This window comes from Tinamus guttatus, unplaced genomic scaffold (assembly GCF_059628265.1).
Source record: "Tinamus guttatus ecotype Peru unplaced genomic scaffold, ASM5962826v1 Tinamus_guttatus_pri_ptg000643l, whole genome shotgun sequence".
Taxonomy (NCBI): Eukaryota; Metazoa; Chordata; class Aves; order Tinamiformes; family Tinamidae; genus Tinamus; species Tinamus guttatus.
Genome location: NW_028289177.1, coordinates 251,197 through 274,657, shown reverse-complemented (window position 1 = coordinate 274,657; position 23,461 = coordinate 251,197). Strand labels below are relative to the sequence as shown.

The window sequence follows — 23,461 nt, the reverse complement described above, 5'->3', positions numbered from 1 at the left end:
TATGGGCGCCCAGCACGTGGTGCCAGGGCTGTGCAGCCCACAGGCCTCGCGGGGACATGGGGACACACAGTGGAGGGGGAGGCCCATGCAGACAAAGGCGCTGGGAGTGGGGAGGAGCGAGCGCCGTCCGCGTGGGGATGCTGGGAACGCTGCCGGCTCCAGCCACCCGCCCTGGTCCCCACCACGAGCCCCCTGCACGCGGATGGCCGGGAGGAGACGGGGCAGAGACTGCAGCAAAGAGCATCCCGGGGGCAGCTCCTGGCCTGGAGGCCGCTCCAGGGGGTTCCTGGGCAGGTTGCATCACACCTCTCGTGCACCCCCTGCCACACGCAGCCCTGGGGACACCCCCCCTGCCCACCCTCCTCAGGCCAATTCCAGCTACGGGAGCCAGTCCGGATCCCCTCCCTCCTTTTCTCCCCTCTGGAGCTTTCCCCTTGCACAACCTCTGCCCTGGGGGAGGACAGTGGGGTCCAGGCTGCTCCGTGTCACCAGAGGGTCCTGGGCACCCCGAACACAGCCCCCCCCCCTCCCCCACCCCGGGTGGTGACTATGGAGGATTTGGGCTGGTGGCCCCACAGGGGGAGGGGCGAGTCCTTGTGTCCTCGTCTGTTGTGGCTGTCACTGCTGTCACCCAGGGGCTGCCCCAAAATAGCCATGGCAGGCAGTGGCGCTTTGGGGACCAAGTGAGACGCAGGGCGCAGGGGCTCCTGCTCTCTCTGACACCCGCACTGCCGTGGGGGACACAGGGCCCTGTGCGCTGCGGAGCCTGCGAGGGGCTGCGCGGGGTCCCCTCCATATCCCCCCGTGTCCTCCCCCCGGGGCTGGGCGTAGGGCAGGGGCCGCAGGAGGGCTCGGAAAGGTCAGCGGGACACTGTGTAGCCCAGGTCGGGTTCCCTGCGTGCCATCGTGCCCGCCTGGCGTGCCTGAAATAACACCCTGACCCGGGGGGGGGGGGGCATGGCGGGGGGGCATGGGGTTGGGGAGGGGAAAGGTACATGGGGGCAGTGATGGGAATTTGGGGCGGTGGGAAGGGACTGGTTGGGAAGGGGAACATGGACCCCCTGGGGGGCATCTGGATGAGGGGCAAGGAGGGACCACCAGGACAGGGGATGCAGGAACACCTCGGGGGCAGGGGGTGCATCCAGAGAGGGGGACATGGGGACATGGTGAGGACATGGGTGCTGGGGCGGGGGGCGGCTGCCGCCCGGGATCCCCCAGCTCCTCTCAGAGGATCGGGCCGGATGGGGGGAGCAGGACGGCTGCTCCCCTTCTCTCTCACCCCCAGACCATCCTTGGGGGGGGGGGCAGGGGGAGGGACGCAGCCCGGACGCCTGGGCCCCGCGGCCGTCGCCGGCGGGCGCTGGGGAGCGGGCGGCCCAGCAGAAAATTAAAGGGGCCGGGAGCGGCGCTCGGCCGCTTTGTCCCCTCCTCCCGGCGGCGGCGGCGGCAGCGGCGGCAGCGGCGGCGGCGGCTCGGGCGGCAGCGGCCCCGCGCCCGCAGCCCGGCGGCCCCATGCGGTGGCCCCCGGCGCGGCGAGGAGCCCCCGCAGCCCCCGCAGGCCCCCGCCATGCCCGAGCCCGCGGCGGCAGCGCAGGAGGCCGAGCGGCCCCGCCGGGCCCCGGCCGCCGAGGAGCGAGCGGAGCCCGCGGCCCCGGCCGGCGTGCTGGGTACGTGGCACCCGGCGGAGGGGGGACACCGGGGCGGGGGACGGGGGTGGCACCGGGAACCGGGCGCGGGTTCCCCCCTCTCCACCGCGGTGCGAGCCGGCCCGGGCGCGGCTCCCCGATCCCGCGTCGCTCCCGGTGTCGATCGCGGTGTCGCTGCCGGTGTCGGTTGCGGTTTCGGCCCCCGTGTCGGTCCCGGGCCGCGGGCTGCGGGCGGCGGCAGCGGGGGGGCCGCTCCCTGCGGCTCAATGCGGATGTCGCTGGGCCCGGCCGGGCTGCGGGACAGCTCCTGGCCCGGGCGACTGCCGCTCGGCACGGAGGTCTCTGTCTCCCCCAACAGCGCTGCGAGCCCCGGGCTGTCCGACCTCCCTCCGTGTCGCGCTCGCATCCCCCAGGCTGTCCCCCGGGTTTCTGTCCCCCCACACGGGGCTGTGGTCCCCCCTGGGCTCTGTGCTTCCCCCTGGACAGCTCCAAGTGTCCTGGGAATCTGGTCCCTGCATCCCCTAGACAGGGGTGATCCCTGGGGATTGGGTCTCTGTGTTGCCCTCTTCCTGGGATCAGTCTGTGTGCCCTGCCTCGATGTGGTCCCGGCCCCCCAGGACAGGGCTGTGCCCCCACGACCAAGTCCTTGTGTGTCCCTGCACCCCAGGGTGCACAAATGCCCCCAACAGGATGGACCCATGCTGACCCCCACGCCAGCTCCGTGCCCCCTGGCACAGGGACGGGGCTGGAACAGAGCCGGGTAGTGGGTGTTGGATGCGGGTGGAGGTTTGGTCCCCAGCCTGGCACCAGGGCAGGGGACAAAGGAGCGGCCTGGGGACCAGGCAGTCTCACCGATGCTTCCCTGGCAGCTGGGTGCCAGGGAGGTGCATGGGGGGCGTCACAGGGGTCCAGGCTGCGTGCGGTGGCAGCGGGGAACGGAGCTGGGGACTCCTGCTCGCTGGAGCGCCAGGAGCAAGTGACCCAGTTCGGGTCCCCGCGGGAAGCGGCCTCCCACGCAGGGCAGCGTCGGCGCCGGGGCTGGGATGACGTGTGTGGCTGTGGGCTCCGCTCCGTGCCGGCCGGGCAGCGCGTTCCCGTCCCCGGAGCGCTGCAGCTCCGGTGACCTTACACCGGGGAGCCAAGGTTAGCGGCACGGCCCCGCGAGGATGCGCGAGGAGGGGGCCATGGTGCTGCCCCCGCGCTGGGGTCCCTTTGCCTCCCATGGCCCCTCGCAGCAAAGGTCCCCCCATGCAGGGGACAAGGGTGCTCCCTGGCAAGACAGGAGGCTCAGGCAGATTTGGGGGAAAAAAGCAGGATATCTGGGCCTGGCACAGTAGGGAGCTGCTCGTGGCTGGCACAACCAGGTCCATTTTGCAAGCTGCACGTGCGGCCACCTGGGCCAGCTCCTGCTCCCCGGACTTGCAAGGTGGGAACAATTCACACGCAGGCAGCAGAGCCCCCAGGCTGGTGTCACCAACCCCGGGGCGCTGCCAGGCCGAGGTGTCCCCCGTGCCAGGCCGAGGCACGGGACTGGCAGCTGCGGTGGCTGCCACAAAGCCGGGTTTGTGCCGGGCATGGCGCCGGCCGCTCTGCCGCTCGCCCCCGGCCCGCTGGGACAGGGCTCCCTTTCACATCCACCCGTGGGACGGAAGCAGCCCAAGGGGATGGAGTTGCCAGGTCTCGGTCTGCGATGGATGCAGCCAAGGAGATGAGTTTGCCAGGTCTCAGCGCAGGCAGGGCTGGTGGCGAGCGCCGTTCCCCGAGGCCAGGGCAGCTCCGTGGAGGGCCCGGGGGTGTCCCGGCATTTCCGGGCCGGAGCAGCCCCGGCAGACGGGATGCTCCCTGCCAGCCTGACCGGTTCCCGGCGCGCGGTGCTGGGACAGGATTTCCGGTGCCCCGAGGCCCTGCCTGGCCCTGGGGCCGGGTGGCAGCTGGATGGGGACCCCAGAGGTGCCATGAGGCCCCTGGGGACACCGGCCTGTCGCACGTCCCCCCGTGTGACCCGAGAGGGGGAAACTGAGGCAAGGGCCGAGCCAGGACAAGGAGAGCTGCAGGTCCCGTAGCTCCAATCCATGGGCTGGTGGCTTGTCCAGCCCTGCCATGCGCTCGGTGGCATCTGGGGACATGTGGGGACCCCCTGCACCCAGCGCCCGCCCCCATTCCCGACTTCCCGCAGCGCGGGGCCTCCCCGCGTTTCCATGGAGACCCGTGGCTTTTTTTGCACTCCCATTTTTTCTCTTTCTTTGATTTTTTTCCCCTGCCGCTTCCCGTCGCCGGCAGCGGAGGGGTGCGCGTTGTTCTGCCGCCCTCCCCTGCAGCTGTCGGGGCCTTTTTGGGCTCCTTGACCTGCCAGAGGAGAAACCTGAGCCGGCGGCAGCGGCGCCTGGGACGGGCACCCGGTGCCGCCGGCATCGCCCGCTCACCCGGCACCGCCTCCCTGGCAGATAAACTCTTCGGGAAGCGGCTGCTGCAGGCCGGGCGCTACATCATGTCCCACAAAGCCTGGATGAAGACGGTGCCCACGGAGAACTGCGACGTGCTCATGACCTTCCCGGGTAGGCAGATGCCGGCAGCGGGGACGGGCCGGGGCCGCGGGGCTGTGGCCGGTGCCAGCGCCTCCTCGCGGCCCCGCAGACTCCACCGACGACCACACGCTGCTCTGGCTGCTCAACCACATCCGCCTGGGCATCCCCGAGCTCATCGTGCAGGTGCGGCACCACAAGCACACGCGCGCCTACGCCTTCTTCGTCACTGCCACCTACGAGAGGTAGGAGCGGGCGGCGGGCGCCGTGGGCCCCGTCCCGTCCCCGGGCGCCGCTCCAGCCCCTGCCCTCGTGCCCGCAGCCTCCTGCGCGGGGCCGACGAGATCGGGCTGCGCAAGCCCGTGAAGGCCGAGTTCGGTGGCGGCATGCGCAGCTTCTCCTGCGAGGAGGACTACATCTACGAGAACATCGAGAACGAGCTCTACTTCTTCACCTCTCAGGTGGGCGGTGGGGACGGGCGCGGGGCGCTGGGGGTGGCGCTGGCTCCGCTCACGGTGCTGCGGGGCCGCAGGAACGGCAAAACATCATCAGGTACTGGCTGGAGAACCTGCGGGCCAAGCAGGGCGAGGCGCTGCACAACATCCACTTCTTGGAGGGGCAGCCCATCAGTGAGTACCGCGCGGCACGGCCTGGCACGGCACGGCCTGGCATGGCACGGCCTGGCGCGGCACGGCCTGGCACGGCACGGCCTGGCACGGCACGGCCTGGCGCGGCACGGCCTGGCGTGGTGCGGTGCCCTGCAGTGTGGCATGCATGCTGCAGCATGGTGCAGTGTGGCATGGTGCCACGCGGCTTGGCATTGCATGGTGCGGCATGGCATGGTGCAGCACAGCTTGGCACAGCACGGCATGGCATTGCGTAGTGTGTCACGCCTTGGCGCAGCACGCTGCAGCATGGCATGGTGCATGCCCCCTGTTCCCCAGCCTGCTTCCCTTGGCCAACCCACTGCATTCCAGCTGGGAGCCGCGGGGACACGTGCCCTGCAAGGGCCCCAGGCTGTTGTCCCTGTGTGTCCCATCCCTGGGGCTGTGTCCAGGTGCCGGCCATACCTCAGTGATGAGCGGGTGTCGGGCCAGCAGCAAAGCAGGTCACGCATGGAGACTGACGTGGCCCGGTCACCAAACGTCCCCCCTCTCCTTGTCCCTGCTCTGCTGCTCCAAGCTGCCCAGTGACAGGTCCCTCTGTGGCCTGATCCAGTGGGGAGGAGCAGCGTGGTGGCCTGGGCAGCACTGCGCTCTCTCTGTGTTCTCTCCACGCTCTCATCGCGCTCTCTCCATGTTCTCTCCATGTCCTCTCCATGTTCTCTCCGTGTCCTCCCCGCGCTCTCCCCGCGCTCTCGCGGCGCTCGCCCTGCGCAGTCCCGGAGCTGGCAGCCCGCGGCGTCATCCAGCAGGTCTTCCCGCTGCACGAGCAGAGGATCCTCAAGCGGCTCATGAAGTCCTGGGTGCAGGCGGTGTGCGAGGCCCAGCCGCTCGGTAGGCACCGAGCCGGGGGGCACCGGGACCCCGCGGGTGCCGGGGGGTCCCTGTCTCGCTCACGTCCCCGCCGCCCCCCAGACGAGATCTGTGACTACTTCGGCGTGAAGATCGCCATGTACTTTGCCTGGCTGGGCTTCTACACCTCGGCCATGGTGTATCCCGCTGTCTTCGGCTCCATCCTCTACACCTTCACCGAGAGCGACCAGGTGCGGCACCGCCGGGGCAAACGGCCAGGATTTGGGGGTGTTTCCATCCGTCTCTCTGGGTTTTCCCTGCTCTGCTCCTCACTGCAGAGTGGGAGCCACCGCATCCTGAAAGGGCCACCCTGGGGGTGAGGATGGTGCAGATGGGGACGGGGACGGGGATGGGGACGGGGACAGAGACAGAAGGGGCGCGACGCGGCCTCCCCCCGCAGACCAGCCAGGACGTGTGCTGCGTGGTCTTCGCCATCTTCAACGTCATCTGGGCCACGCTGTTCCTGGAGGAGTGGAAGCGCCGGGGCGCCGAGTTCGCCTACAAGTGGGGCACGCTGGACACGCCGGCCGAGTCCATCGAGGAGCCGCGGCCCCAGTTCAGGGTGAGCGCGGGGGGCCCTGGGCCCGCTCTGCCCCACGAGACGCCCCGGCTCGGGGCAGAGAACTGGCCGCTTCGTGACACTCGCTGGGGCAGAGCCACTCTCTGCTGGGGGTGGGGGCTGCGCTTGGGAAGGGGGTGGGACATGAGGGACCCCCCTGTGTCCCCAACCCCACGGGGGGGTCATGCGCCACCGTCCCCCCATTTAGGGCATCAAGAGGATCAGCCCCGTGACGAGCGCCGAGGAGTTTTACTACCCACCCTGGAAGCGGCTGCTCTTCCAGTGCCTGGTGAGCCTCCCTGTCTGCCTCTCCTGCCTCTCCTTCGTCTTCCTCATCATGCTGGGCTGCTTCCAGCTCCAGGTGGGTCTCTGCCTCTGTCCCATCCCGCCGCAGGTGGCCGGTGCAGGGGCCGCGGTGACACCGTGTCCCCGCTGTCCCCGTCCCCACAGGAGTTCATTCTGAGCATCCAGGAGCTGCCGCGTGTCCTGCGCTTCCTGCCCAAGATTGTGCTGGCCCTCGTGGTGGCCGCGTGTGACGAGGTCTACAAGAAGATCGCCTGCTGGCTCAATGACATGGGTGCGCGGCGGGACGGGGGCGCCACGGGCCACCCCCCGGCCCTGCTCACCCGGTCCCTTTGCCTTGCAGAAAACTACCGGCTGCAGAGTGCCTACGAGAAACACCTCATCATCAAAATGGTCCTGGTGAGCAGCCTGGGACGCGGGGGACAATGGTGCATTGGGGATACTGGGGACACTGGGAACACTGGGGGCTTTGGGGACATCGGGGATGCCAGGGACACTGTGGGACACCATGGGCATGGGGGGCACCAGGGATGCTTGAGATGCTGGGGGCACTGGGGACATTGGGAGCATTGGGGATGCTGGGGGTCCAGGGACAGCGGGTACAGCAGGGACACCACGATACTGGGGACACTGGGGATGCTGAGGACATTGAGGACACTGGGGGCACCCTTGGTCACCCGTGCTGACACCAGCTCCCTCCCTGGCAGTTCCAGTTTGTAAATTCCTACCTGAGTCTTTTCTACATCGGTTTCTACCTCAAGGACATGGAGCGGCTGAAGGAGGTAATGGGGGGACGGGGACAGGGGACCCCTAGAGCCCCCGCTGCCGCCACCGCTGCTCTTCACGCGTTCTCTCTCTGTCTGTCTCTGTCCGTCCTTCTGTCCCTCTCCACAGCTCCTGCTCATCTTCTCTCTCTCCCAAAGCCTCGTGCGTCAGCTCAAAGAGGCCCTTCTCCCCTTCATCCTCCTCCACCTCCACCTCTCCCTCATCTTCCTTAAGGGCCTCCTGGGCTTTTGCTGGAGACTGGGAGTATCCAAAGTAGGAGCGGGGAGGGTGCTGGTGCTGGTGGGGGGAGAGTAGGGCACACAAGTGCCGTGAGCTGGGGCGGGCTCAGCCCGCGCCGGGTTGGGTGGCAGCGGCCGGTGGCCGGTGACGCCCGTGTCCCCGCGCAGACGCTGGCCACGCTGCTCGTCACGCGGCAGCTCGTGCAGAACGTGCGGGAGGCGGCGCAGCCCCACGTGAGCGGGCGGCTGCCGCGCGGCGCGCTGGGCCTGGGCGCCCTGCGGCAGCTCTCGCTCGCGGCCCTGCGCCTGCTCGCGCGCCCGCCGCGCCGCGGCCCCGCCGCCCCCGCGCCCGCCGCCACCAAGACGTGTCTCAACGGCGGCTGCGGCGTGCCCGAGGAGGAGGAGGACGACGACGAGGAAGGGCGGCGCGGCGCGGCCGACGCGGAGGACGAGAGCGCGCTGGACTGCGGCCTCAAGCTGAAGAAGGTGAGCTTCAGCGAGAAGGCGGAGCGGCGCGGCGAGCCCGGCGCCCCCGAGGACGACAGCTTCCTCGAGGAGGGCAGCCCCACCATGGTGGAGAAGGGCATGGACCCCGCGTGCGTCTTCGAGCTCTGCGAGGACGAGGAGGAGGCCGAAGGGCCGCCCGGCAGCCCCGCCAGGGCGCCCGAGGCGGCTGCCCCGCGCAGGAGGAGGGCGGGCGAGGAGGAGGCGGCGGCGGGCGAGGAGGAGGCCAGGAGGCAGAACCGGGCCTCCTGGATCGACCCGCCCGAGGAGGACTACTCGACGCAGCTGACGCAGGCCGAGGTGGAGAGCTGCATGAAGAAGTACGAGGTGAGCGGGGCAGAGCGCGGCGCGGGGACGGGAACGGCCCCCGGCACCCGGCGCTTCCCCGGGCTGCCCCTGCCGCGCGGTGAGCCGTGCCCGCCCCGCCAGGACACCTTCCAGGACTACCAGGAGATGTTCATCCAATTCGGCTACGTGGTGCTCTTCTCGTCCGCCTTCCCGCTGGCCGCCATGTGCGCCCTGGTGAACAACATCATCGAGATCCGCAGCGACGCCTTCAAGCTGTGCACGGGGCTGCAGCGCCCCTTCGGCCGCCGCGTCGAGAGCATCGGACAGTGGCAGGTGGGTCCCCGCGTCCCGTCCCCCTCCCGCATCTGCTCCCCAGCCCGTCACTGCTGCCACCTCTCTTGCAGAAGGTGATGGAGGCCATGGGCATCCTGGCCATCATGGTCAACTGCTACCTGATGGCGCAGTGCGGGCAGCTGCAGCGCCTCTTCCCCTGGCTCAGCCCCGAGGGAGCCATCGTCTCCGTGGTGGTGCTGGAGGTAGGGACACGCCACCCGCTCCCGTCCCCATTCCCGTCCCCGTGGCGGGTGCTGGTGGCACCTGGATGATGCCCTCACCGCTGCCCGCAGCACTTCGCCCTCCTGCTGAAATACGTCATCCAAGTGGCCATCCCCGACATCCCCGCGTGGGTGGCCGAGGAGATGGCCAAGCTGGAGTACCAGCGCCGCGAGGCCTTCAAGGTGGGTCCCGCGGGGCGCCGCGCGTCCCCCGGCCACCGCCGCGGTGTCCCTCCCCGTGCGGCGGTGCCGTCCCCGAGGCCCACGCGCTCTCCGCTGCCGGCAGAAGCACGAGCGCCAGGCGCAGCACCACTTCCAGCAGCAGCAGCGGCGCAAGCGCGAGGAGGAGGAGCGCCAGCGGCACGCCGAGTACCAGGCGCGCAAGGAGCGCGAGGGCGGCCGCGACGAGGCCAGGCCCGAGGCCGCCGGGCAGGACCCGGCCCCCGACAAGAGCCAGGCCAAGGGCAAGGGCGCCGCGGCGGCCGCGCACGACAAGCCCAAGAGACCCAGCTCGCTGCTGGCCACCAACAACGTCATGAAGCTCAAGCAGATCATCCCGCTGCAGGGCAAGTTCCTGTCCGGCGGGGCCGGGGCGGCCGGCACGACCGCGGCCAGGTCGCCCCAGTCCCCCACGGGCAGCGACAACAAACTGCCCGGCTTCCTCAGCTTCAAGTTCCTCAAGTCGCCGGAGACCAAGCGGGACGCGGGGAGCGAGAAGGTGCAGTCGCCCACCAAGCCCTTCAACCCCAGCAAGCTCTTCAACTTTGGCAAGTCCGAAGGGGCCGGGGGCAACGGTGCCGCGGCCACCGCCTCGCCCCGGCCCGGGCCCCCGGCGGAGGCGGGCGAGAAAGCGGCCACCAGCAAGTCCCACCTCAACGGGGCTCCGGACGAGGGGGCGCGCGAGGAGCCGGAGCTGCGGGCCGAGGACGAGAGCGGCGCCTACAAACTCTGAGCGGGGCCCCGGGGCGAGTGCGGCTCCCTGCTCGCTGCCCCGAGCGGCCAAGGACACGGAGGCCCTGGCTGCTCCCTGTGCTGCTCCATGGGAACACGGCGCCGGGCCGCGGCGGGAGCCGGCGCCTGCGGACACGCTGCTCCTCGCGCTGCTCCACGTCCCCGCACACCCCTGCTGCTCCGGCGCGGACCCGGCCTCATCCCGCAGCGCGGACACGCGAGCGGAGCCTCGATGCTCCAAGCAGCAGCAGCAGCGCGTCCCCCGCGGAGGCACCAGCGGAGCCGCACGCAGCTCCGTGCCGGGAGAGCCCCACGCGGGAGCTGCGGCTCCGACGGGGGGAGCCGGCCTCGGCCCCGCTGCGCCCGATCCGCCGGCGCCTCCGGCCTCTCTGCCACGCGCCCCGCTCCGCTTCGTCCCGCTCCGCTGCATCTCCCCGAGGCCGCTCCTGCTGCCGGGGCTCCAACTTCTCCCTCCGTTCCCAGCACCGGGACATCCCGCCGCCGGAGGAGCGGGCTGCCGCGAGGGCGGGGGGCGCGCCTGGATTTCCATGCATGGGCAACATTTCTTGCACTAAAAAAACGAAACAAAACCCAATGCGAGCGACTCTTTTCCGTTCTTCATGTGACGCTGCAAACTCGTGCTTTTCTCCTCTTTGATCTAAGCCATTTCACGCAGCGACAACCCCGGCCGGGCGCTTCCCTCGCCAGCACGGGAGCCGGGGCAGCCCTGGCACCGCTGCGCTGGGGGCCCGGGCGTCCTGCACCGCCGCTCCGTGCGGCACCGACACCGCGAGAGGGGACAGCGAGGGGGATCCGAGCAGAGGCTGCAGCTCTGCTGGGCTCCCGGGGCACAGCCGGGAAAAGGGGAGCGCGGGGATCCGCAATGCTGGGGATGGGGGCAAAGAAACCCAGGGAGACCCAGCGGGAGCCCCGGGAAAGGGGCACGGGAGCAGCCGGACGCGCAGGGAGGGCAGGAGGCGCCCCGAGCCCAGCCCCATAACCAGGATCCCCTCCTTGGCCACCTCTCCCTCCGCGGCTCCGCTCCTCCGGGGGCTCCTCCTTATTTAACACGGGCTGCTCCTGCACGGAGCTTCGTTACCAACCTTCGCACCAACCCCGCGGGGCTCCAGCCCTTCCCCACGCGCCCGCCCGCCCCGGCACTCGCCCTTCGGCACTTACTGTAGTCAGGAGGGTTTTTTTTCCCTGATTTTTGTTTCATTTGTTTTCTTTGGGAATTAAATTAAATGGGGGGTTATTTATTTCCTTTTAATTTATTTTGTCATATTTTTGTAAGACCTGCAGAAATGCAATAAAGTTATATTTCAGCAAGTCCGAGATGTGCTCATTTATCGCCCCCAGCAGCGCTCGTGGCACTTGCGTTTAGGGAAAGGGGGTCTCCGTGTCCTGTTCCCGGGGAAGGTGGAAGGGGACATGGGGAATGCTGTCACCAAGGCTCAAAGCAGGGAAAAAGCTACGGGATGGAGCGAGGAGCAGGACGGGCCTTTCCGATGCTCCCTGGAGGGGCCGCCTGGAACACGCGGCCTAAAAATCCAATGGCAAAGAGAGGCTGGAAGTGGCGGCCAGGCCTCGGCGGCGCTGCGCAGCCGGCTGCTCCGAACGGAGCGCGGGGGCCGGGAAGCGGCCGCGGATGATGCGGAGGGACCAGCGGGAACGCGCGGGTTCGGAACGGGGCGAAGCGGCGGCAGCGCCGCCCCCGGTGCTGCCACCCCGGGACCCACCTCCGCGCTCCAACCAGCAAAGGGCCGAAGCCGCCCAAACTCGGGAAGCATCAACAGCTCCAGCGGACCCCAGGAAACACGTTTATCCCTAGAGCAACCTAATGTAACATCACACACACGAGGAGTCTCACTTGGGCAAATCTGGGGAACGTTTTGCATAAGAAAAGAAACAACTCGGTGTTAAACAGAATTTGAAAGCTGATATTTTATTCCCATGTTTCAATTACAAAATCGCTCTTCCCCACCAAGATTTAATTTTCAGTGTTCAGGATTTTTTTTTCCAGAAGTTGAAACAAGGAAATGAGATTCCAGCAGTCCTACTGTTCCTCTAACATTAGACCCTCCGGAAGACGCGGGCGGTTGACACGGGGCAGCTCAGGAGCCGCGGAGCAAGCGGAGGAATTTCCAGCACCTGCTCCCGGAGGAGCCACTCGGGCCGGGCTGGATGCGGCCGCCGGCTCCGATGCCAACGGCTCCGATGCCAACGGCTCGGTCCGTGCTCCCGGACGGGACGCGCGGGGAGCGCCGCACACGGACACGCGTCGCGGGCGATCCCGGCGGGAACGCCGCCGCGTGCCGGGATGCAGCCGCCTTCCGGGCGCACGGACCTGCCCGCGCGCCCAAAACAGCCCCCGGTGCGTCCAGCCCGCTCCGAAAAGCGTCTCCCGTGTGTCCAACGGCGAAGGAGGCAACGCGCAACCCGACGCAGCCGCATCGGCCCCGGCCCCTCCGGCCCCGCGATTCCCGCCTGCCGGGCTGGCACCATCAACCTGGAAAAGCCAAACAGCCTCCCTGCTACACACACGCCAGTGGGAACCACAGGAACAGAACAACGTGAAGTTAGTGGTATATAAACAACACAGGAAGTAAGAAGTGATAATACGGTTGATAACTACAGTGCTTAAAACAATGTTTATCTAAAAAAAAAAAAAATCCTCCAGACTTCTGCTTGGTCTTTGCCCTTAAGGCCAGTGTCAAGGCGCTCACCAAAAAAGAGTAAAAAAAGAACTTTGAAATTATACTTACTATATCTGCCTAGTACTTAGTGAAAATATTAAGATGATGTCCTAATTGTGGGATTTTCCCTTGCCCTGCTGATGCTTCGTGTCCTTTCTAGGCTGAGGAAACACTTAAAAACAATCTGACATAACCACGTGGTCCTAAAAGCCTGTTTGCTTGCAGTGAAATGCACCTAAAAACTTGTCAAATGCTCCTGTGGTGACGGGTTTGAACGAACGGCAGCCCGGGCCGGCGTCACACGGAACCTGCTCCTCCGGCCACGCGGGGTTTGGTACCGGGGACCCCGGCACAGCGCAGCCTCCGCGCGGAATTCCGACCAGGAATTCCAGGCCTGCAGGGTCTCCACAGCCTCCACGGACAGAAACCGCCGGAGAGCCGGAGGTGCCACCGTCACCCGAGGATTTGGGACAGGGAAGCAACCCTGGAAGCTTCCAGAGCCAACCACCCGTTCAGAAAGCGAACACAGACCTTACCGCTCAGATACAGGTACCCAGGAGCTCACAGCTATGAAGCCAGGCATGTTATAAAGAATTATCCTCTTTCAAACTCTTTCCTTCTCCAAGTCTTTTGTGTAGAAAGGAGATTTTTGATTATTCTTCCTCTTAGAGAGAGAGCAAAAAAAAGCCATATGATATCAAGAAATAAGCTAAGCAGAACTTTAGTTTTCCAGCGGGTCAGTCACAAGTGTATCTTTACGTCAGGAAAAGGCAGTGACCAAGCTGGTAATGCACTAAAGTTACCACCATGCACCGAGCTGCTCCCCGCGGCACCCAGCGCTCCGCAGAGCCTCCCAACAGGCTGGGCTGCCACTCGCCTCCTCCGACACCAAAGAAACGCATTTCTGCTGCTTTGACTTTAGACAAAAGAGACACTATGCAACTAAATACTCATCTCTGACAAGCATCTCAAATTTTCATTAAAAAAACTAAATCTTTAGTATACATTGGTAACAGAAACAATAAAAATACCACTATGCAGACATATACAAAAAACCCCTAAGGGTCACTAAATTTCAGTCACTTTGTAACAAGAGAATCAGAAGTTAGAGGAGTATTAGGTATTATACAAACAGTGCAGTTAGCAAAGATGCACCTTGTTTGTTTGTTTTGTTTCCTTTTTTTAAATGCACTAAGGCACCAGGAAGTCAGAGTTAGGCAAGATCTTCCGTGCAACATTCGAACCTGACACACTTACCATGAACTGAACAGCTGTGGAGAGGATGGAAGTGCAACGGCCCCAGGACGGCACTTGGGGCAGCAGCAGCAAAGCAGGTTGGGGAAGGAGGAGGGAAGAAGGGAGCTTTCACTCGAGTTGGATAGGATGTAAGAGGATCCACTGTGGGCATCAGAAATCACACAGCCACCAATGCAAAAGAAAACCAACACGGTTTGATACTTAGAGCTGCATCCCTTCAAAAACTTGTTGCTCCATCACTTCAAAACAACTTTTGGGAGAAGAAAATAAAGACAGCAATCCTTTTTATCTTGTACCTACTAAAAATACTTGGAATATATCAAAGGCTCCTTTAACAAGGTCATTTTTAAAGACACAGAGGGAACAAAGACGGGGATTTACAGCAGGAAGGAACTGCCAACTCTCTTTAATGGTACATCACTCTGTCTGGCAGAGAAGTCAGCAAAGCTCAGACCTTGCCATATAAATCAAGAACTATACAGCATTTTACAACTTTAGAGCACTGTACAAGCATTAGTCTGCCAGGCTGCAGCTCCAGCTCTGCTGCGCACACGGATTGGTCACACTTCACCACCAGCTTCCTCGTTTGGTGTCTTACAGCTCTTCACAGGATTCTTCCATTTCAGCTTTAGGCACATCCTTGTGAAGCTGGATGTGAACATGGCATCTTCAGTTAACATCCTGCATTTTGCACAAAAGCACTTTTTGACAGCGTAACTTTGGGAGGAGGCCTCTTGCAAATGCCAGTAAATTACAAGGAAATCGCAGTATTTTTATCTTCACCAACATAGTTGGCATCTTCAGTGTCATCCCATTACTTTTAAGGTTACTGCCACAGCAAAAAGGTAACTTTGTGAGGCAGAAGGAAAGGTCTAAACTATTCAGTGTTAACTTTAAGTCAAATTCGCTTGCTGTATGAGAAACTTGGTGCCTCGTGCAAGTTCAAAACACAACAGGAGCTGTGCCCTGCTCTTCCCAAAGTTCCGCCTCATAACATATAGTCGTCAACAACAGTCTATCTCCCTTCATATTGTCTTTGCCCCCAAAGCTAAACACGTGGTGTTGGAAAGGAATGTGGTGAAGGGGATAATAGAAACCCTGTCCTCAAAGCTTTTGGCCATTCTAGTCATTCTGAACTAGGTTTATCCAGGATTTCTAGAAAAACATTCACACGATTTCTTGAATTGGTGTTTAGGATTTGTGAATGAGGAAAAAACACAACTATAAATGCAACAGTTTAAACTAACACAGCGTGAAGTCAGCTTCTTACATTAAAGCAGACAAGACATCATTACTAAGCTACACCTTTCCCGTGCTGTTCAGGTGAAGATGCTCATTTCCTTTTATTCTCTCAACTTCTGAATCCACCTAGATGACCTGTGGGTCTCTATTTCGGCTCCTACAGAAGAATCACTGAAGGGTTACAGGCAACAGGCACTGAACTATCACAGTCCAGAAGAGATTGGTCTTCAACAGAGACCACGGAAGCTCACATTTTGATCAACTGTAAGTCCTGTACTCCACTCCAGACACGCTGACATTGCAGGAAAACACAACGTACCATTATTCACAGCTGACAGTCGAGACAGAGACGAGGTCTGGGTGCCAAGGAACTCCCAGCCTGATCAGCCACGGTCTGACTGCAGGTGCCTACTCAACTCCATTCCATCAGCTGCTGCTTAAACACACTGTTGATCAAATACTCAGAATAGGATCAAGGTATCCTTTTATTCCAGCGGAGAAGTTGCACATATCAGTTCGCTCAAGACCAAAAGACTGTTAGATTTTAAGAGAAACAAAAGCAACACGCCTTTCACTTGAATTCTCCATGACTGCTGATGCACGTGATAATGAATGCTGCCAAACAACCGCGGCCCTCACAGTACAGGCCAAAAGAATACAACTGATATATCAAGTTGACAACACTAACACTATTATCAACATAATCCTAAATGACACCCATGATTTCATAGTGCAGTGCCGATTTCGGAATATTTGAGAAAGATATTGAGGCTCCACACTTATGGCTGGACTGGGCACATCCAAAGAGTTTACCACGGTAATATATCACTGGGTACATGAATCAGAAAGCCTACAGCACTGAAAGGTTCTGTAATAACCCACATCTCCTACCCAGGCTTCCATGGCTAGATGTGGTTGATTGGGTAACAGATTCAACGAAATCTGCAAAAGTGACAGTGTAGGTTTTTAGAAAGGAGGAACTAAGGTTATACTACAACATTTACTGAATTGTTCCACCATTGCTCCACAAGTTTTACGGCATAAATAAAAAACAGAGAAAAAAAAATAAATAGATTGGCTCCTACGAAGTTTGAAGTGGTTTGGGCTGCATAGTGGAGAGGTGAGAGATGGGGGCAAGGGGCAAAATTTACACACTTTGAGACAAAACAGGAAGCGCCTGCAAAGTAGTAGAGGAGAAAGCCAAGAGTTTAAGTGTCCTCATTCATATCCTGGCTGTCTGTCCGAGCGATTTTCCGTGGAGGTGCCGAATTCTCACCTTCTATTTCCACTTGCTCTTGATCTCGCTTCTTTGCTGCATTCTGTTTGGACAGAGAAAGCTACAGTGAGACTCTGAAGCATTATATTCTAGTGGGAGCTAACAGAGCAACAAATCTCTTTCCAAATGTTTGGGAGGGAATACAGTTCTGTGATGAACTGGCAGACACACTCTAGCAAACACTAAAGAGGATTTTGCCCACAGCTGAAGCGTGCTCCTTCCAGACTGTTCTTCAGATTTGAGGGTAGGGCTGGAAGGCAAATCATTGCTCTCAGCATCTTTTATTTATAGATCTCGACTACTTCATAAACATGAATAAGATGCTTTCCCTCCTGCTGCTCTGATTCAGTCTCTGAACTTAGCTAAATCTCGAAGGCTTTTGTCACATACAAATAGCTTCTTTTCAGCTTCAAGGCTCCTTATATTTTTTCAGCTCTCCACACTCGACGGCTGATTCTTCACCCCATTCCACATGGCGTTTCAGAGTTCTCACAGACCAGAGCGCCTCGCTTCCTAATCTTAATCCTAATCTTAGTCTTCCGAGACTGCACTCGGACTTATCCGCATGCTCCTCGATGGGAATTCTGGCTTTGTATCCAAGCTACCTGCACAGCCTCATTAACACACTTGGTGTTGAGGCCTCTCACGAGCTCACACGTCTTCTCCTAGCAGCCCTGGGAGGTAACGGGAGCTTTGCCCTGGCTGTACAGCTGTACAGGAGACTCATTTGTCCAGGGCACAGAGGAGCCTATGGCAACTCAGAAAGGCAACCAAAGTCTCCCAAGTTCCAGACAGAACACTAAATGGAAACAGAAAGAAAAAGAACGGGGAGGAAAAAAAAAAAAAAAAAAGAAAGGGCAGAGTTGCCTTCATCTTTTGACGAACTGCAGTTTGTGAGGACTGGATCACTTTAATCATCAATATCTTGGTTATAAACAACATTCAGCTCTAGCAGTCACAATCAGCACCTCAAGACAAGACATTAATATTAAGAAGAGACAACCATACCTTTTTGTCCCACTGCTGATGTAAATAACGCAAAAGTATATTTGTTTTTTCTGTTACTATGACTGCCAAGGAAAAAGAGGAACATGCTGAAGTCATTTTAAAAACAACTTTTAAAGCTTCAACATTAACATCACTTCCACATGCCACAGCCTGGTCCTTTTTCAATATAAGGACTGTATGCAGGACCCACCACCACTTGATAAGGGCGGAGGAAAGAAACTCACAAAGCCCAACAACCAAGGCTAATCGCTATGGCAACAGGTCAGTAGCATTACCTGATCTGGCATTTAAAATAAGTGAAATTACAGATACAACAGATTTTAATATTTGAAAAGAGTAAAGTTTAAAAAACTTCAGACTTACTTTGTTCAGATGGATATTCTCTTGTGGGAAGATACACCGAAGGTCTTCTGTTCTATAGGAGAATTAGAATAATTACAGAGCAAACACAGGGAAAAAAAAATATTTAAACTTAGCTAAGCCAACCCCATTAACCACAACCACAAATGCTCTGTGACAGTCTGTCCTGTTACACCATACTGAGAAGCTTCAGTCTTTTTCATATGTTAAAAAAGTCCATTCATCATTTTTTTAGACTATTGCTAAACTAAAGAATTACACAGAAAGGAAAGAAAACATCACAGATTTGGCTTGGCTGATACGACGTCGTATCCCTCACCAACGCAGGCAGGAAATATTTCTTGCCAATCTCAACTTACAAGCTACCAGCTATATGCACACATATTTCTGAAGGAACAAAACATTCATTTAAAGTCTGTTTCACTCTAGCATCTTTGAGCTGGGCAAGAAAACTACTTCCAAAGCACAAAGAGGTTACAGATTAGATTCAATACTTACTGATGCTTTACATACAGAGTCTGCATGAAATCTACTGAAGTTGCTTTTGTTGTAGACTGGTAATCCTTTCAAAAAATCTGCCTAAAAAGAGACAGAGCACAAACAAAGATGTAGGGGAAGAAGGAAAGGGTGATATTCTGGTTGCTTGCTTTGTGCTGATTCTCAAAGGAGTCAAAAAGGTCATTAAGTAACTGCAGGATTTCAAAGAATGTTGCCAGGTCCTATATAGTGAGATACCTGAAAAAAACCCAAAGCTGTTTTTGTAAAGTAGGTAAATCCAGTTTCTGTGTTTGGCTCATTATTATACTTCTCAAGTTCAGTAATTGAGGAAGAGAGTTGTTGACTGAATCTCTTTTGACATAAAAGATGTAAGACATAAAAGACAGACATCTCTCCAATAGGTTGAGCTCTGAAACAAGGAAGCTCTGCTGGCAAAACACCACAGAACACACGAATTTACTGCAAGTTATCGGTACAAACCACGACCCCACATGCTGAACTCTGCCACAGCTACTGCGATGACTGAAATCCTGGCACACGACCCAGGATCAAACCAGGTGCTCTTCTGTTTTCCAAGGCAACACTCTGTCACGGAGCAAGAATGATTCTATGAAGCAGAAAGAGAAGTCCACACGGCCTCAAAAGCCTGACCACACACATACGAGCCTTGCCTAGCTTTTTCTTTGAAATATAAAGCCCTAGATGCCTCAGTGGCTACCGGTACAACAAAGAAATGCCAAGTTTTGATGGCAGGCTAGCTAGATCACACTCAGTGAAACAGTGGAAGACACATGCTGGGAAGGCTATGTGCTAAAGAGCAGCGGGAACCCTGCTGAGCTCTCTTGGTTTAATTAAGACCTACAGCACGAAACAGAAAGTTCCTTCCTGCAAGCGAAAACGGAAGGTGGGAGGAGAACATTATGGGATCATCAGAATACCAGGCTTAAACATGTTTTGGAGCATCGTGGCTCACAGCAAAGGCAAGCAAAGACCCCTCCTCACATAACGGGCAATGTGACATCCAGCTGTGCGCCAGGTCCTCCTAGCTCAACAGATCAACTACCGGCATTGTAGCACTCGCCTGAAGATTCAAAGCACCACTAGGCATCAAAGGATTCTCATCCAAGAAATAAATCTTCTCATTCATAGGTGATTTGCTGAGCCAAAAAAATGAAGGGAGGATCTCCTGACTCTGCTGCAACAGAAACACTTCCTTTCCAAGCGCGTTGGGCACCCCGGTCCCCCGGCCTTCGGGGCAGGTTTATCTGTTTATCCGCTTTCCTTCGTGTCCGTTGTTGGCACCACGCACTCTACCTGGACACTCCTTGGTGGAGAGGGATGGGGAGCCACAGGAGCGAGATATAAACCCGACGCAGAGACACGGCGGGAAGGTGACTAGTAACCTAGTGACTAGTAACCTAGTGACTAGTAACCTAGTGACTAGTAACCCAGTCGCCTCACACAGTATCTGGGGGCTGCAGCGCTCTGGCCACCATCAGGCCCTTTTTCAGTCCAGAGTCACTCCAGGGCATCAGTTCCATACTGATAAGTCACAGCTCAGGCAGTAGCAAACAGCAGCCACAGGAAAGGAGGGCTGGACACCCACGCGGGTTTGGTGTTGGTGGACGCCTCAGGAATTCCCATCAGTTCACCCCAAAACTCTTTTCGGTTACCTCCCTGACAGCAGTGCTGCAGGGCTACACATTCCAGTGGTTATCTGATGAGAAGATCCCAGAGGTTAGGAAAAGGCCCCGCTCTGGCACAGGAGCTGCTAGAAGTGGTACACCCGGACATTCAGAGTTAGACAACACGCAAAGCAAACGCGATCCTTATCTGCTCCAAGGGCACAAGACAAATAAGACACGGGAGGTCACTGCATGTGTACACAGCTATCGCACAACTAACACCTCCAGTATAGTGTTACAGGAAGAAACTCGCTCCTCTGCCCGCTTTCTGCTGTTCTTTAACTCAAGGATGGGTTCCCAGGCCAGAGAGCGAAGCTGACGCAGTGCTCGAGGTGGAAATGAACAGGAACAGCTCCCAAAACTGAGCATAGTTGCCCCATTTCCTCTGGGGAAACCCTAAGGGTAACCAAACCAATGTGACTGAGCAACCTAATTAAACAATATAGGTTCCGTCTATGATCTAATAGGGAGATTCAGATAAGATGCATCTACTGCTCCTGTGCTGACAAGGCCGCTCACGGGGTCCTCATCTAGAGATGGAGAAAAAAACAAAACAAAACAAACAACCCATATGTGTCTGTCACATTCTTGGTCTCTGAAAGGATTTGCAGCAGTGACGCTCCAAGCCAGGAGGCCTGGAGCACACATGCTGAAAGCAGAGCTCTACCCCAGCACGGAGCACGTTCCTGTGGGTGTGAAGTAGAGGAAAACCACTGAAACAAGCCCAAGAGCAGCCACCCGGGCCTGCACGAGGACAGCCCGGGGACACCGGCATCCCCATGGGTTACTGCGCTGGCAGAGCGGGGAGGAAAAGCCTCTTCCTCCAAAAACGATGATGTCACTTCAAGAAGGCCCCAAACCCAGCGCAAATGGCTATTTAGGGGACACAAAGAAGCCTGGGAAGTGCCCCCAACTCCTCGTGCAACCCGAGGATGCGGAAACACCCTGCATCTGGGGGGGTCCAACCGCCCCCTTCTGCCCTCCAGCCCTTGGGGTTAATAAACCCCCGCACCCACCTTGGTGTAGCCAACGTTACGGCCGGGCACAAGCCCCAACCCGGGCGAGTCCCGGCCCCGCACCCACGGTGTGCGGTGGGGAACCCCCCAATGCCCCTCACACAGCCCCAGCCCCATGGAAACCGCAGCACGGGGGGACACGGAACCCCCGCCCTGCACGAGCTCCAGCCCTGGGCAAGGAGAAACCCCCATCCCGGGGAGCCCCACACAACGCCCCGGCCGCGGGACCCCCGTATTTCGGGACGCCTCCGCCCCACACAGCCCCACAGCCCCGTGGCTGCCCCCGCCCGCCTCTGGGGAGCCTCAGTCCCGCTCATCCCCTCGCGGGCGGCGCGGGCCGGGGCCGCCGCAGGCCGCGGCCTCCACCCGGGGCTGGGTGCGGCGCCGGGGCCGCCGGGCTGCCCGCGGGGCGGCGGCGCCGCCATTTCGGGCCGGGGGCACCTACCATCTTCGCCGCCGCCAGCCGGGAGGAGCCGCCCCTCCCCCGCCGCCGCGCCTCAGCCCGCCGCCGCCCCTCGCGTCCCGCCCCGCCCCACCGCCCGCGCGCGGCGATTGGCCCGCCGCGCCGCACGCCGGCAGCCTATTGGTCGCGGCGCCCGTCACTCAGCGCGGCCCGAAGGAGGGCGGGGTTAGGCCGAGGCAGGAAATGCCCGTTCCAACAGCCGGGGGGCGGGGGAGGGAAATGGCCGCAAGACCCGGATGTGCCCGGGGCGCCCTGGGAGCTGTAGTCCTGGCCGCGGGGCGCGCTGGGAGTTGTAGTCCTGGCCGCGAGCCCGCCCCTTCATTAGGAGGGACGGTGTTAATTGCGCGGCGGGAATCGGGAGGTTAATTAGCGCCACTGCGAAGGCAGAGAGGCCAGGGGAAGTCAGTCCGGGGACGATTAGCAGTGTATTACCATCCTGACCCACAGCCCCGTGCTGAGCACGGTTAGGTTAAGTGCCTGCAGTAATTTGCTAACGAGGATTCAGCCTCTCTCATCCTGGCCCTTTGGCCTGCCTGGCACAGTGCCCCCGCTGTCCCCTTTCTAGCTCGGGAATGGCACATACGCGGCCACGTGGTGCAGGACCCGGCTCCGCAGGGGCAGCTCGGGAGGAACAGGGCAGCAGCAGCCCTGCTCGTGCGACAGCCGCCACGTTCCCTGCCAACATCCCTCCCAGAAAGCCGGGCACGAAGAGGCAGCGTCGCTCCGGCAGATGTCAGCTGAAAACACAGTCCACCCCAACCATGAAATCCCCCGACATGGGTCTGCCTGGGGTGTCCTAGGAGTTGTGCTTCTACTGCAGAGAACAGCAGCAGAACAAGCCAGCTTTCCCCTCCTTATTAACAGTGCATCAACAATTAGTGCAGCAAGAGATTCCAATTTAATTACAGCTCGTGTTTTCGCAGGTTTATCTGGAAGTCGTGTTTACAAGTCACACTAACTTTACACTCAAACAGCAGCCACTAATGAGAGCTCTCAAAGGCCACCCTCAACCAACGCAACTCCTTGCACATTCCTAGTGGGAAAGACGCGGCTGGTTGCTGCTGCTCAGCACAGTTTTCCTTGGAGGAAGGGCTGGATTCTTTGGCACCCTGTGACACAGAGGCCTCATGGCCGCAGCACTCAGTGGCTCAGGGACTTCCTGCCCTTGAGCATGCGCCGCAGGATGACCTCGATGCCGGCCGGGGTGCTGATGCGCTTGGTCCAGCCATGCGTGCGCTTGCGCTTGCGGTTGTTGGGCTGGTACGTGTTGCCGCGCGCCTTCGTGCGGACCTGCTGGAGGCTCCAGGCGGACGCGGGGCCCGCGAGGCCTTGGCTGATGTCTGCAGGCTTCAGGGAGAGGCCGCTCCTTGGAGGCTGCTCCACGGAACTCATGAAGATTGAAAAAGTCCTGAGACAAGGCGAAACCACAGCTTGCTGCGGAAGAAAGAGACTTGGGGGGAAAAGAGAGAAAAGAATGAGAAAAATGAGAAGATATCACAGCAATATCCCAGAGCTCGGACACCCAAGGCAGCACAGCGGGCGCCAGCACTTTGGGCCTCGTGAAGCAATGCACAGAAAGAGGCCCCTTAGGGATTTGGCAAGAGCGGCGAGGGCAGAACCGAACCCGATGCCCCGGGAGGGGCGGCCCCGCCCCGATCCCGCCGTTACCTGCGGCCGGCGCCGCGCGGCCACAGCCGGCCCAGCGCCACCGCCGCCATCGCCTCAGCGCAGCCAACAAGACCACGTCTCATTGGCGCCCGTTGCGCAGCCAATCACAGCCCGTGTAAAGGAGCGGGGAGGGGAGCGATGCGCGTGCGCGCTGAGAGCCACAGCGCCGCGGGGGCTGCCGGGGGCTGTAGTTCTAGAGGGGCAAGGGAGGCCGCCATGATGTTGCCATGGGAACGGCCCGCCGGGCTCCGAGCGGGGTGCGGGGCGCCCCGCTTGGGTCCCCCGCGTTTGTCCCCGCCGACGTTCCCGGCCCGCGGGCCCGCAGTGGCCCCGAGCGCGGAAACGCTGCAAGAGAACGTGCACGTGCAGCGCGCGTCCTGCTGCGGAGGGCCACAGCCGCCGCGGGGCTCCCAGCGCATCCCCGGGGCCGCTCCGCCACGGGGAGCT

The 23,461-nt window shown here is 60.2% G+C and overlaps 3 protein-coding genes across 4 annotated transcripts; 1 reads left to right on the top strand and 2 right to left on the bottom strand.

Annotated features, from left to right (window-relative positions):
* The first annotated feature begins 1,550 nt into the window (after nucleotides 1-1,550).
* ANO8 (anoctamin 8) lies at nucleotides 1,551-9,852 on the top strand. 2 transcript variants are annotated; one of them, XM_088535726.1, is made up of 18 exons: nucleotides 1,551-1,667; nucleotides 4,091-4,201; nucleotides 4,281-4,413; nucleotides 4,491-4,629; nucleotides 4,701-4,797; nucleotides 5,548-5,664; nucleotides 5,746-5,873; nucleotides 6,083-6,244; nucleotides 6,450-6,602; nucleotides 6,692-6,818; nucleotides 6,888-6,943; nucleotides 7,252-7,326; nucleotides 7,439-7,582; nucleotides 7,717-8,379; nucleotides 8,482-8,673; nucleotides 8,745-8,876; nucleotides 8,967-9,077; nucleotides 9,181-9,852. In XM_088535726.1, the coding sequence occupies exons 1-18, from the start codon at nucleotides 1,568-1,570 to the stop codon at nucleotides 9,844-9,846; spliced, it is 3,306 nt and encodes a 1,101-aa protein (XP_088391852.1). In that variant the 5' UTR covers nucleotides 1,551-1,567; the 3' UTR covers nucleotides 9,847-9,852. The 2 variants fall into 2 exon arrangements, with proteins under 2 accessions (XP_088391852.1, XP_088391853.1); XM_088535727.1 differs by lacking the exon at nucleotides 7,439-7,582.
* A 5,358-nt stretch (nucleotides 9,853-15,210) lies between these two features.
* On the bottom strand, nucleotides 15,211-21,388 carry DDA1 (DET1 and DDB1 associated 1). The gene is made up of 5 exons (XM_088535762.1): nucleotides 21,329-21,388; nucleotides 18,183-18,263; nucleotides 17,688-17,739; nucleotides 17,325-17,386; nucleotides 15,211-16,359 (listed from the first exon to the last, which is right to left on the bottom strand). The coding sequence occupies exons 1-5, from the start codon at nucleotides 21,329-21,331 to the stop codon at nucleotides 16,249-16,251; spliced, it is 309 nt and encodes a 102-aa protein (XP_088391888.1). The 5' UTR covers nucleotides 21,332-21,388; the 3' UTR covers nucleotides 15,211-16,248.
* Nucleotides 21,389-22,314: 926 nt separating this feature from the next.
* On the bottom strand, nucleotides 22,315-22,764 carry MRPL34 (mitochondrial ribosomal protein L34). The gene has a single exon (XM_010225698.2). The coding sequence runs from the start codon at nucleotides 22,736-22,738 to the stop codon at nucleotides 22,487-22,489; it is 252 nt and encodes an 83-aa protein (XP_010224000.1). The 5' UTR covers nucleotides 22,739-22,764; the 3' UTR covers nucleotides 22,315-22,486.
* Nucleotides 22,765-23,461: the final 697 nt, after the last annotated feature.

Coding starts and splice junctions, on each gene's coding strand:
- ANO8 (XM_088535726.1), top strand. CDS start 1,568: ATGCCCGAGCCCGCGGCGGCAGCGCAGGAGGCCGAGCGGCCCCGCCGG. Junction 6,245..6,449: donor AGCCGCGGCCCCAGTTCAGG/GTGAGCGCGGGG, acceptor CCCCCCATTTAG/GGCATCAAGAGGATCAGCCC. Junction 6,603..6,691: donor TGGGCTGCTTCCAGCTCCAG/GTGGGTCTCTGC, acceptor CCGTCCCCACAG/GAGTTCATTCTGAGCATCCA.
- MRPL34 (XM_010225698.2), bottom strand. CDS start 22,738: ATGAGTTCCGTGGAGCAGCCTCCAAGGAGCGGCCTCTCCCTGAAGCCT.
- DDA1 (XM_088535762.1), bottom strand. Junction 17,740..18,182: donor ACTCTGTATGTAAAGCATCA/GTAAGTATTGAA, acceptor ATTCTCCTATAG/AACAGAAGACCTTCGGTGTA. Junction 16,360..17,324: donor ATCAGCAGTGGGACAAAAAG/GTATGGTTGTCT, acceptor CTGTCCAAACAG/AATGCAGCAAAGAAGCGAGA.